Source organism: Tetrao urogallus (genome assembly GCF_951394365.1).
Source record: "Tetrao urogallus genome assembly, chromosome: 6".
Classification (NCBI taxonomy): Eukaryota; Metazoa; Chordata; class Aves; order Galliformes; family Phasianidae; genus Tetrao; species Tetrao urogallus.
Genome location: NC_136819.1, coordinates 50,008,335 through 50,021,892, shown reverse-complemented (window position 1 = coordinate 50,021,892; position 13,558 = coordinate 50,008,335). Strand labels below are relative to the sequence as shown.

The 13,558-nt window shown below is 42.1% G+C and overlaps 1 protein-coding gene across 1 annotated transcript in view; it reads right to left on the bottom strand.

Moving 5' to 3' along the window:
* Positions 1-6,167: 6,167 nt before the first annotated feature.
* The window catches only part of RCOR1 (REST corepressor 1), a gene marked incomplete at both ends in the record, with an annotated part of 79,164 nt that continues 71,773 nt past the window's right edge, over positions 6,168-13,558 (bottom strand). The window contains 5 exons of the mRNA XM_079537243.1: positions 6,168-6,209; positions 8,730-8,959; positions 9,482-9,539; positions 10,245-10,322; positions 11,336-11,530. Coding sequence (XP_079393369.1) covers positions 6,168-6,209; positions 8,730-8,959; positions 9,482-9,539; positions 10,245-10,322; positions 11,336-11,530 — 603 coding nt within the window. The remainder of the gene's footprint in view (positions 6,210-8,729; positions 8,960-9,481; positions 9,540-10,244; positions 10,323-11,335; positions 11,531-13,558) is intronic.

Here is a 13,558-nt window from a genome sequence, read left to right as displayed (position 1 = left end):
AAAACATCCAGCTAGAGACACAACACGGAGCGTTGCCATGCACAGGTCCATCACATCCCCATCCCCTCCTGGGAGCATGGCCGTGCCCATCACCCACAGCTAAGGCAGAGCCCCGGGTGGGAAATGAGCACTTTCAGGATGTAATGCATCAGATCAGTTTTCAACACATAATTTAGGACTAAATTAATTACACCCTAGAAAAGCTTATTTTTCTCTAAGGGATTGCGGACAACAAGCTCGGCAGCAATAACCGTGCGTGCTGATGAGAGATTGACTAGTCTGGCACAAGCCTTTCTCTGCCAAACCCACCGTGCCCACTCTTCTACTTTATTAATCCACCTCAGCCTCCTTTCAATCAGGAGAAGTCTAAATCTTGCATGCACAAGGTAATAAAGAAGACTGCAGCTGCCTGGATCTCCTATTCATCTTTTCCTTTTGGATGTCAGCTCACTTTTGTCAGACACACCAAATCATCTTCCACTGTAAAAGCATATTCAGGTCCTGCTAAGCCATACAGCTCCACGTGCTAGGTCTGACAAAGTACGTATCTGCTCTCCCAAAGCATGCAGATGGACAGAAGTTTCCCCCATTTCTTAAATTTCTTGAAGTTTATTTTACTTCCATTATCACACACACTGTCTTCCAAACTACCTTAGAGAAAACTGCAGCAAAACATCCATCCAAAATGAGAACAGCTCTTCACCTCTCCCTTAATTTATCTCTGGTTGAACACTAGCATAAGCCAGATGACATTTGTCAGCTTTCTCCTCACTCCCATTTCCTGATCTCCCCAATGCTGAGCAATTCTGTAAGTCACTGCTCTTTGCTGCCATTTTCAAGGCTGGGTGTGCAAACTTCAATGCAAACTTTCCTGCTTCAGTAAGGGAAACTTCCAGGTGATTTCTCCATTTTTGGTAAAGTTCTGACATTCTGCATGTCACTGCCCTCAAGATTTTCCCTTCTTGATGACTTCAGCAACAAGCTCCCTTCGTATTTTTGTAGTAATTCCCTCCCCAGTCCTCCAGCAAAAGCAAACAATTCTCCTACAAATGTCAGCAGCCTTTTTTGTTTGGTTTTTAAGATCACACACCTTGCTTACCATTTACTAAAAGCAACATCAGAGATGACATTTCTTACTCATTCACAGATGATGCAGCAGCCAAGCCAGACCGCGGTCTAGAAGGGAACAAGACAATGGGTTTGATGCCCAGTTTTCTCTCCAAAAGGACACTGTTTTACAGATTCTTTATGGAACAAAGACCACGCTTGCTTGGAAGCACATTCTTGGGGAACACAAGTTTGCTTTACCTTTGCTTCAGGCAATTCCCAAGTAAGTGTCCGGGCACAGTGAGCTCCGGGTTTCTCACCTCTGCATACCGACTGCTCCTCTTGGTTTCGCTTGGGGTTGGGGAAAGCGTGTGGGCAGGAGGAGGCAGTTTGTTTTGAAGGTTAGGGGCTGAAGGAGCCGCGTCAAAGAAACCCCACTGAAGAAGCAGTTGCCTCCTTATAGGGCTGGGACAGCACTCTCCACCACCAGGAGATTACAGAGATGCTTTTCGGTAGAACACCCTCAACTCCCCAATCTGCCTGTGCTTCCACACCACCAGGCCAGTCGCCATCCCCACCCTCTTTGCTTTTTCATACATGAAGACGTGACTAATCGCTGGCCCCACACTTTACTGGCACTGGAAACCCACAGCTAAGGATGGGGCAGGCCCCCGGGTGGTGCCCATGGCCAAACATGAGAGGCAACTGATGGGTTTCTGAACGGCGTTTTACATCAATCACATTTTTACTACATGTTTTATTACATCAATGGCTTGAAAAATTTTTTATTTGATGTCAGCAAACATTGGAAATCATAGAAAAATGAATTATGTAGAATTTCACAAAGGAATTTACCCCACTATAATTCCTCGTACAGTAAAATAATTCAAAACCAAATGTTACTTTTCAGTGGCTAAGCAATTTTATAATGCTATGAACATTCATCACAGTAAGTGTGCTGAATAATAGAAAACAGGCAAAAAAGACATTTAAAATATTACTTACAACAGCATTATTACAACATACTTTCTTTAAAATCCCGACGAGTATTTTATCACTTCAAAAGCTATACAGCATTTCCATTATATTTGCAAACTTAACCTTATACATCTTTTAAAATCTTGAAAAAACTTCTTTTAAGCAATCTATAAGCAGTTAACAAAATTGATAAAATCTACATAATGGAATACTATACACTCCAGTATAAATTTTATTTTAGGAGAATATGAATGTAAACACTCATTATTATACAACATGCATAGACTATACTGACCTTCCATCTTCTGAACTGTAACTTTCACTGCAATTGTGCTTTACTATCAACAGGAAAAGCTGCATTAATCCAGGGAGTGGCAGAAAGTATTTGCTTTGGGGGCATTGCACAAGATCGCTAGATTTTGACTTGCTGAAGACAAGCTGGAGCTAAGAACTTTTTTTTTTTCCTTTTTTGTCTTTTCTTTTTTTTTTTTTTTCTTTCTTTTTCTTTTTTTTTTTTAAGAGTAAGTATCAGGCCATCAAATGGGGTACGCACAATTTTGTACAGGCTGGAGAAAAAGAACGCAATGATCAGAGAAATCTCCTAGGACTTTTTTTGCGCTTCACTGTCTTGGGGATGGATGTTGACAAATCCAGTGTTGGAGTTAGTGTAATGCACTGCTTGGCTCATATTTGGTGTGCAAGAATACCGACAGCATTTCAGCAATTCAGAGAGTAAAAACTGAAATTTAAAGTGACAATGAGCGTATTTTATTACGTAACGTTTCAGATGTCTTTGTACAGGAAAGAAAAACGTTCGTCAGGACGTTGCTTCGAGAGAATAAGAGTTTCACTCTTAGAGCATCTATTAAAAAAGTGTTCTAGTGAATATTTATGGGGACATCCTGGCTGCAAATTCATAAAAATATATTAGGACTCCATTATCCCCATCGGCATTAAGTGTATCCCGACCACCACGGTGGCTGCACCACCAGTTATGGCTGCTATAGTCTTACGCGTCTGATTGTACATTGTTGCTACACTGTTAAGCACAACTGAGGCGTGTGTTTTTTTTCCCTTGGTTGTAAGATCATACTACAAAAATTGATCACCGTTTCAAACCAGTTAAACACGCATATTCAAGTAACAAGGTTGTTTAATGGATAAGTGGATAAAAGAAGTTACCTAGCACTTTACACGACTACGTAGAAATTAAATAGAACAAATGAAATTTGTTTATGCATATGCAATACACTTTTATATCTTTAAGATTTCTAAAACTAAAACTTAAACTATCATTTTCTTTAACCATACCATATTTTGCACAATAACTTATACTTAGGAGAAATTATTTCCCATTTTCCACAAAATATATATAATTATGACATTCACATTGATAGTTTAAGAAACAAAATTTAAGTGAATATTCTATCTTACGTAGTTATCTTTGTGGACCCTTCTAATCAGAATGCAACCAGTTGATGTAGCTAATGCTTGATCCATTTTTAAAAAGGAAGAGGGACTTCACCTAAACAAGACCAAACCATCTGAACTTTCAAAAGCTAAAATGATTTTATCGCATTTAAAAACAAAGAGAATGTAAAAAAACTAAGCCTTTAAAATACAGTGCTATTATATTGTACATCTCAACTACAGTAAGATAGCTGTCAACTGAAAAGTAATTGAACAACTTTTTTCTTCCTAATATCACAAATTATACACGTTTCCCCTTACCCCTTGGGGATGAAGCCAAAACACAACTTTTCTGATTGTAAGATGGACAGATTTGAGGGCAAAAACTGAGAAGTCCTCATAGGTAGCTCAGTGGCCAGCAGGAGCCCAGACTGATGAGCTCCACCAGCTGGTATGATTGCACAGTCCCCTCACACTGGCACAGATCTGTCTCTGCACACTGGTATGAGCAGGAAATTTAGCACTAGGGTGCTTCTAACGAGCAGCACTGCTTTGCACCACAACTGTCAGCTCAGTTCACAGTGCTGTTTGCCCACCTTTAGTCCTACCTCTCGCTGGCTAACCGGTGTCCTATCCAGCAGCTGTAGGACCAATGGGATGCACACAGGTCCACCTTCAGAGCTGCCACTTCACACAGACAGATGCAGGGATGCTGCCACAGACTTGGGTCACGTAAGAGACCAGAAGTTTCCAACAGAAGACAGGGAGTGGTTCCCTTCCAGCCCCTCATCAACTCTAAGGATCTCTCTGGAGCTGCCACAACGAATACACTCAGAAACAGCTGCGGAAGTGACGAAAACAGGCCCCTTTGGGGCTAAACACTGCAGCACATCCGAAGAAATACCCACCTGCTCCTTCACCTGCGTGTCACCACTCGATATCTGATGATGAATCACTTTCCCCACAAGAGGAAGAGACAACCTCAGAGGTAACTGAGGCCACTTCCCTGCCTTTCCTTGCGCTGTGACCACTGAGAGATGTCACTGCAGCTCTCTGGCAGCCAGCTGGCATTGACCTAGCTGCTTTACATACAGAAATCTGAGCCACCGCAGCACGGCCCAGCGACTCAAGCATCAGCACCAAGTTGGGGCTAGACCCTGAGCACTGCACCTCAGCTGTAGGGCAGGACAAGAATAGCTCACTCCAGGTTGCATCAGGAAGCTGGTGCTGCACACTGCTGTGTGCTGTCCTGACCCTAATCCTCTGTAGAGGAAGAGAGGCAAAGGTCCATTTCTCCACCCGCGAAGACATCTGTTGGTTTCTTCCAACATCATTAAATTAACCATTTTTTAAATGCTTTGTGACTAGTGTTATTTTGCAGCTTTCCACCAGGCAAGAAGTAATACTGCTTCTAGCTCCTCTAAATACTGTTTGCTCGGCAGCCAACTGCCTTGCTCAAGGTGCAAAGTCCTAACACAGGACTTCCAAGAACAGCTCCAGCTCAAGCCAGCTAGACAGATCACAGCACAGAGGGCTGGGGGTTCTGAAAGCTGCGTGCACCAAGTATTTGGAAAAGCACCTCTTAGATTTTAAATTGCATATTTTGGTTCAGAACATGAAAGCGACTTGTGCTTCAGAGGGGTTAAAATGGCCAATGAAATTAACCCGGCTCTTCTCCAATAAACTTCCAAGAGACCAAAAACTACTTGAAGGTTGAATTTTGTTCTCCAACCCTTGCCCAGACTTCCAGTGGGAGAAGTAGTTTGATGTCTTTGGCAAACAGCGCCCTGAAAAGGGATGAGACACTGGGACTGGAAGTGACCTATGGTAGCCAAATGTAAAAAAGGCACATATTCCAAAAAGGAGAGGCACCAGAGAAAGTTGTTTTGACTTAATCCCGCAGAAGATCAGGAAAAAGAAAGTTGTGTAGCACTCATTTAACAAGTTACAATGCAAATGCTGAATGCCAGGGTTTAAAAAGCATATCAAACAGTTTCAGGTTACGTTTTCCCTTTTGCACTAAATAAAAGCCATTAAAATATACAGGAATAAAATGCTCATTTAGGGAGCTTTCTATGAAGCAAGAACACACAAATACAGTGGAAAGAATTGCACACACCAGCAGTGTAATGATTACTTTTACAACCTTGGAATGACCAAACCTTCGAGATAACATTTCCTATCACTTTGCATTATTCAAGATTGCTTGTTAACATGCCCCGTCATTTCAGAACAAACATGACACCACTGGCATGTGCACAGGCCTCTCCTTTATAGAAAGCTCACTGATAATAGTGTCATCGTAAGAATACACAGGAAGCAGAGACCACAAGGCCATGCAGCAATACGTACTTATACCCTACAGACCAAGCATTATAAGAACTCCTAACATGTAGAGTTACTGTGGGGCTGCTAAGGAGCTCCTTTTGTTTTGCAGGTTGGTCGAAATTACAGACAGGTGTTACTGGTTCTAGAAATCCCCATGCTCAAGCAGGACGTTGATGCGATGGAGAGCTGAGCTATCTGGGTGCATTTGAAAGAAAGTGGAGGCAGTATGAAGGAATGAGGGGAGATTAAGGCAGATGTAGCACAGGACTGGAAGCGTTTGCCTTTTTTTGGTAATAGCTGCTTGTCCACAGATATGATGCAGATGGCTGTCTGAGGTTTGCTAATACCTGATATCCTGGATAACACAGTAGTCAACACAAATTGTTCTAGGCTACAGCACCTTCTCATGAAGCAGATGCATATCTGACATCAAGAACAGAAGTAGCCTGGAAGGAAGGAGGAAGGGGAAAAAAAAGAAAAAAAAGATGTTTAGTTCACAAATGAATATACACAGGCTTTTTCTTTTATCTTCAAACTTTACCCCAAGTACTGAAAGCGACAAGACAGCCAAACCTGGCACATGGGGAAAATCACAACAGGTTCCCCTGTTCTGTACCACACCAGGATTAAGACCAGACCCAAGAATGTCTCACCTTCCCACTTCAAAGTGGGGGGGAGGATAGAAGAAGAAAAAAAAAAAAAAAAAAAAAAAAAAGAAAAAGAGGAACTTGCTATGAAAACAGACCAAAGGGGAAAGCCCAGAAAAGTCAGAGGGCTGACGAAGCTTTTGTTAAGCTGGGGCCAGGCAGACAACACATGCCAGAGGAGACAGTACCTGAGGCACTGCAGCATTAGGCCAGCAACATCATCTCCTGCCCACCCAAGCAGCTTGTGAAAGAAGCACTCTTGAGTGCAGGCCAGGAATGCCCCTCCTAGCCCAAAGAGATCGCTTACGTGATAATCCAAGTCACACTCCTCATGCCCAGAATCACTCTGGCAGGCACCAGTGAGCCAGCTCCTTGCAGCATAGTGCTTACATTACCTCTGAAGGCAGGAGCTCTACATTGAGCGGCAAAATTTAGGTCTGATATGCTCAGAGAACTCAGTGGGCATTAGAACTCCACCACGGGACACCCTTGCACCCCTTACTCTGGCACTGCTACAAAAAGCTGAGGGCTTAGTAATTAAAATCCTCTTCACACTGCCAGCACTTCCCTCCTCCCAGCAACAGCACAGCAGTTCCTACCATCCAGAAGAGGATTCATTGAGAACCAGAAGCCACATCACACGGTGCTAGTTTATAGCACATGCAGTACGTCATGGCTGGCAGCTCCTGCCACCCTGCGTCAGCCTGGTGCAGACAAGCTGTCCCTATCCCTTCCTGTACTGCAGGCACAGTGTACTGTTATACAGTATCTTCCTTTTATCTGGGCTCTGCAACTATTCCCACCAGCCTGTTGTTTTGCTCCACTTTCTACCAACTCAGCACGCGCTCAACTCCAGCCAGGGTGCTTTCCGTTAGCGTGAGTACTGTAACTTCTGTCCCAAAGCCATATCACCAGACCTTGCTGTCATGCCTCCAGTCTCCTTCCTCCTTCTAAGCCAGCTTGTCTGGAATTCACCTCATTCCAGGATTCAAACACTTAGCTGCAGCAACAAACACCAGATCCTGCCATTAGCAGACATTTGCTTTCTACCGCAAATGAGACACTCTTTGGATCTCAGCTTTGAGAAGCAAGAGTGCATTTGAAGACAGAAAATCCAATGGCTCAGAAGTTCAGCACTGACAAGGAAATACAGCTCTACTGGTCACAGGAAAAGGCAATGACATTGGCCGTTTCAAAGATGGCTATGGACTAGTACACTTGCCTCTTTGCTTCTCCTCCAATTCCCGAGAAACAGGACAACTTCATTCCCCTCCTTCTAGGAATGCACGTATTTCTGAGTTTGGTTCTGTTCTTATCTTTGGACCCAGCCCTTAGACATTAGCATCTTAGGAGAGCATACTACTAGGATTTGTGAAGCAATGAAGTTCTGCTCTCTGAGCAACTGAACAAGAAGCAATCTACAAGTGAACCAACCACAATCAAGGCAACTTAGGAAAAAATATCCAGTAGATGGAGAAATCTTACAATTATTTTTATTCAGCCCATGCCAGACCAAAATTTGCCTTTTACTGTTGACTGCATTTGAGAAGATGCAGCTTTTACACCAAGCTGCCTTGTAAAACTAGCCCCAAAGAAGCCCTTGATCAGATTTTATTTTTTTTTAAGCATACAAACCTTTAAGTGCAGTTTTCTTTTGCAATAATGTGTCAATATTACATTTTTATGGCCAACTTCGGTATTTAAACCAATCTCTTAGTCAACTTTAAGCACGCACTGTCTTTCGAAAAATAGTACCTCAGTGAGCCTCCATCAGGGAGAGCAGAAAGGCTGTTTCTAGAATGCCTTCACAGAAACTGCTGTAAATTCAAGGAAATCTTGCCGCTAGGTAATTCCAGAACAAACAGTAAGTATCACACACTTCATTGTTTATAGACTTCTTCCCTTCCCTCAAGTGAAACCACTCCATGATCAAAAAGAAAGACAGCTTTGCCTCAGAAGTCTGTGAAGTCTCACAAAGCCAAACCTAGAACAACTGCTTGGAGAACTGCGTGCAGGGAAAACATCCAAGTCATATAAATACCTATCAGGTTTCAGCAGCAAGAATCATTAAAACGTCTGCGTACCGATGAGATACCATCAGAGGGCTGCAGACTAAGTGCTCTCTTTCCACTTTCATATACATCTAGCATTCCCAAAATCAATGTTGGGATCTGTAGAGCCGAAGCAAAATAATCTCAGCTGCACTTTATTTATTCTAGAAATAAAAACTGACTCACTGAAGATACACACACAAACCCCTCTATATGTATATGAACTGAGCTCAAATTGGAAACTTTGTCATTTTTGAATGGAATTTACCTCATCTTCCTCTTCAGACATTTTAGTGGAATTATCAGGGGATTTTACGGGCTTCTGGCTATTGGTTCCATTTGTCTCCTCTTTGCCGTGTTCTGCCTCCCATTCCTGTAGAACTTCGTCTATGTTGAAACGACGTCGGTAATTTACAAAAAAGTTTTTCACTTGCACCACAGATTTGTTACCAATCACATCAGAGATTGCCTGAAAGTCTCGTCCATATTTCCTGATTGCTAAAAGCATCAAGAAGAAAAACAAAAGTGTTATTTTCACAAAGACTACAAATCAGGCTCAAGTCACAGCAAAAGGATCCAAAGCTGAACTTCTGCCTAGTTTTCAAGTCCTTCTCTGATTAAACCAGCATGAAACAGTCTCAGTTGTGCATGAGGCACAATTAAGACTAGCCCCGCAGAAGAAAAAGGAGCTGTAGCAGACAGGCAGAACGAAATCTAGAAGACCTGTGTAAATCTGGCTGTATTGCTTGAGAAGTTGCACAGACAAAGAGCAAAGCAGTGACGCAGCAGGGTTTCCCTTTCAGAAAGCAGGGACAAGCAGAGATTAGATGCAAGTGCTCATATGGTAAAACACATATTGTTGAGGGAGAGGCTGACAACAGTTTCCTTGTTCAGTTCTGTTTTTTATGCATTAATAAACAACATCAAAATCCTCCATTAGCTGCTGCTCCGAAACAGCTATGAAATGCAAGAGATTTGATTATAACCTCCTGAAGTACAAATACACTTGTAGTGCCATACCTTGCACAGCAAGAAGCTGCTCATCTGTGGTCCAACGTGCATTAAATTTCTGAACAACCTAGATGGCATAAAAAAATTCAGATAGCTTGTATTAACATAACCAGCAACTTCCACTTGTAATTGAGTTCATAAAAGCCTCACAAAAACACAGCAATTAATTCACTGTTAGTCAAACTATCACTCATTTTAGTGGCGGCGCTGTTTCCAAAGAGCTGCGCGTGGCATCTATTCAGTTAACTGTGACACACGGCACCTGTAAGTCACCAGATGATATAAAAAGATAGGGAACAGTCTCAGCAGATAACCAAGAGCCACAAACTCTTCAGAAGCACCTACTTGTCTTTATCACAAGCACCCTCTGTAATCTTGGTCAAATTATTTCCATCATGAGGTGCCAGAGTTGGAAGAAAAACAGCAAAGCACTGAGTGCCAAGAGAAAGGACAGGCCGTTAATGTACCTCCTCATTTCTCAGCACATAGAGCAAAGCAATCACATCTCACAGGTGCATGGGGATACAACACTGAAAAAAAATCTGGGATACTAGTACTTCTGCTAGAAACCATTTGCACATGTGAAGCATTGCTCCTTCTTCCCTCTCATCCCCACTTCCATTACATGACAACAGTGAACACGGTGTAGGTCTTGATTCACCCTGATAACAAGGCACTGGTCCTAGCTGACCGACCAGATGAACAGCCCTGATATGGTGATACAGATTAGCTTTCATCTCCACAAGAAACAAGGGTCAGAAAATGATCCTACCTCCGGAAGTCTGTACTGTTCTATCCCACCTTCAAGTTTTTCTTTGAGAGCGCTGTTTGTCTGTTTGATATTTTGAATCTGTAAAGAAAATTTCATCTCTTTAACAAGGATGAAGACCTTTGGCAGGCCAGCTTCCAGCAGCCCCAGGGGGAAACACACCACCTTAGCATCCTGCTTCTCATCACCTATCTTTCCTGATTAAAACAATTATTTAGAATAAAGGAATGTAGGTGCAATTACAGTATTAGAAGATATTAGAAGACCTTGTTTATTTTATTCTATCCTACCTGCAACTCGTTTGGAGCAATAACTGCTCCAACTTCCAGGTCTGTATAGAGCCCACTATAAGATGAAAGCCCTGTTCACAGCAAGTAATGAATCAAAAACTGCTAGAGAGCTCTGCTTCTCCCTGAGCGCCAAGAAGGCTTCAGGCCAAAATACCAATTCTATTAAGTTTAATAAAGAGCTTGAGCCAGATCTCTACTTTAAAAACACTGAAAATGTTCTCATCCAGGAAACAGGCTCATGTAGTAAACCTGTCTATACTAATAGATATTTGAAAAAACATTTGTTCGTAACATTTGTCCATAACCATTTAAAAGACAGATCCATCAGATTAACAAAAGGTATGTAGGAAAGTATGTATGATGCCTGTCTAGGAAAGAAGAAGAAAAAAAAAAAAGCACGTTGGTCTGTTCCAAAAGTGCCATAGGAAAAGATAAAGAAAATTGACTGCTGCAGATTGAAATCAAACTTGTGAAATCAAGGATATCTGAAGGAAATTCATAGTTAAAAGGAAGGAACTTTGAACTGTAAGAAACACCAGGAGCCAAAAGAAGTTCCTTCAGGTCAGTGCTATGGATTTTCCTTTGCTTCACTTTTGATACAAAGTAGGCATCTCATAGAACAAAAGCATAACAGAAGAAAGCACATGGCTGCGTTAATTTACAGCATAAGGCCAGCAGCTTGTCAATTAAGCCACATAATGATGTGCACAGTTATCATCTAGCTACACATTCCTGGGAATTGTGCAGATGTGACAGGCAGTACCAACAAAACTAGCAGCTATTCCTCAACTACATCACTCATACCTGTCGCTTGATTGAGACTAATTCCATGTCCAGTTGTCTGAGTACAGTGGTAGCAGCTGTGGCATTGGCAGAAACGGCCTCCACATCCTCTTGAGAAAGGAACATTCCTTTGGGAGGTTTCCTCTTCGCTCTGTTCTTGGCCTGTGTACTGTGCTTCTCCTTCTTCACCTGAGGAACGGTTTCAGCAGGAGGCACCTAGGAAAGATTTTATAAAACACGTGCAAAAAGCTTTAAGTGACCAAGTAAATATTCATACAAGCTGTGGCTGCTCTGTACAAGAATTCTAGAGTGATCACAAAAAACACAATTCTAGATACCAGTCATTTTTCAAACAAGGATTTATGCTCTCACATTAGCAAGATACTTCAGGTGCTCATTTTCAGTCATCCTCAGCTTGCAGAATGAAAGAAGTAGCTTGAAATTGGGAAGATTTTGTTTTGCTATAAGTAGCACGTCATACATACACTGTCTTATACTAATCTTTCTTCTAGCCAGCTTTCAACATTCACAGCAGAAGCTGGTTTCTCGGCACATTCCCATTTTGGGAATTTTCTGTCCTTTAAATATTCTGGATACTTGCAAAGACTCCAGAACCTCTCTTCCTGCCTTTGACATCAGCTCTCAACACATTACTTTAGCTGAACAGCAGAAGAAAGCAAAGTGGAACTTGGAGACAGGAGAAGAACACAGCTAGCAAAGTTTATAAAAAGTTATCTTTTCTTTATGTCAGACAGGAAAAGGATATAGCAAACTAATTTAAAAGCTAAGGATGAAGCAGTGAGGTGACTACAAAGCAGTTCTTAGATCATTAAGCAGTTTCTTGGAAGCTAAGTTTTCCTGCCTCGCACTGATATATAATGTTCAATTCAAGTAATGCCGTTTGCCCACAAACAAAATTTGAATCTCTTTTGGAAAAGGGAATACTTCACACACCACTAATTCGTATGCACTCTGGCTAAAGCAAAGCACTAGCCTCACACTGCTAACAGGTATACTAGGTAAGATGCAATATTAAAGATCCTTAAAAGAGCACGTTTGATTCCCTAATACCAATCATCTCTTCCAGAAGTTACTCTCAATAAGCAACACACACCCAAGATTTATTATCCAGTGGCTGGAATATTGCCCAGAACACAGAACAGAAGAAGACAGGCAGGAGGAGAGAAAGCAGGGAGGAGAGGCCACACATCTGAAATCCTCCACTCAATCACTGCCAGTTTTAAAACATTGGCCTCAGTTAGCACTATTGTTCCCCTCCTAATTTGCAGCTACATGCAGTTTCTACCCAATCTGTGGCATTTGCTCATTAGCAAACACTAAAACTCACACAAGGTTGCACAAAGCCCCCTGTAAGCACTTGGCTCTGCCTCCCAGAGCCCGGAAAAGCCCAGAGCAGCTGCAGCAAACAATATCCTGCACACTCTGCACGGACTCAGGAGACATACTGGAGCAGTAATGTGGACAATTGTCTGTTCCCGACTTATTTCTTGCCTCTTCTAGCATGAAGAAATTCATGAGAGATGATGCCTAAGGCAAGCCCAGGAGCAAGAAATAATAGTTATTGTTGTGGGAGATAGACCAGATTTCTTTTCTGCAGTGGAGAGTAGGGAGCAGGAGAAATCAGGCTGGCTTAGTTACAAACAAATGAGGTAAGCTCTGCACTCTGCTTCAGAAGCAAGCACTTTGATAACCAAGCCAGGTAAATTATTCAACATGGTTAGATGTTTCAGGTTTATTCATATTTCATCTGCATACAGAATTTCACAGGATCGTGCAGTAATGTCTCCATCAAGTTCAAGCCATAAGGTGACCAACAGGCAATGCTGGCACTGCAAGTATCTCAGAAGCTTCAACTTTAAGTAAAAATGAAAGCAAGTTTCAGATGACTCTTCTACACTGTGCAAAAAAAAAAAAAAAAAAAAAAAAGTGAAGCTCATCCATGTTGTGAACAAAAAGCCAGAGCTCTAGCAGAATCATAGAATCACCAGAGTTGGAAAAGACTTCCAAGATCAAACAGTTCAACTATTCCCTTACCACTAACCTTTCCGCACTAAACCACATCCCTTAGTACAACATCTAAACATTCTTGGACACCTCCAGGGACGGTGACTCCACCACCTCCCTGGGCAGCTTGTTGCAGCACCTGACTGCTCTTTTGCAGAAGAAATTCTTCCTAACGTCCACCAAAGTGAAGCTCCCCCGGTGCAACTTGAGGCCACTGCC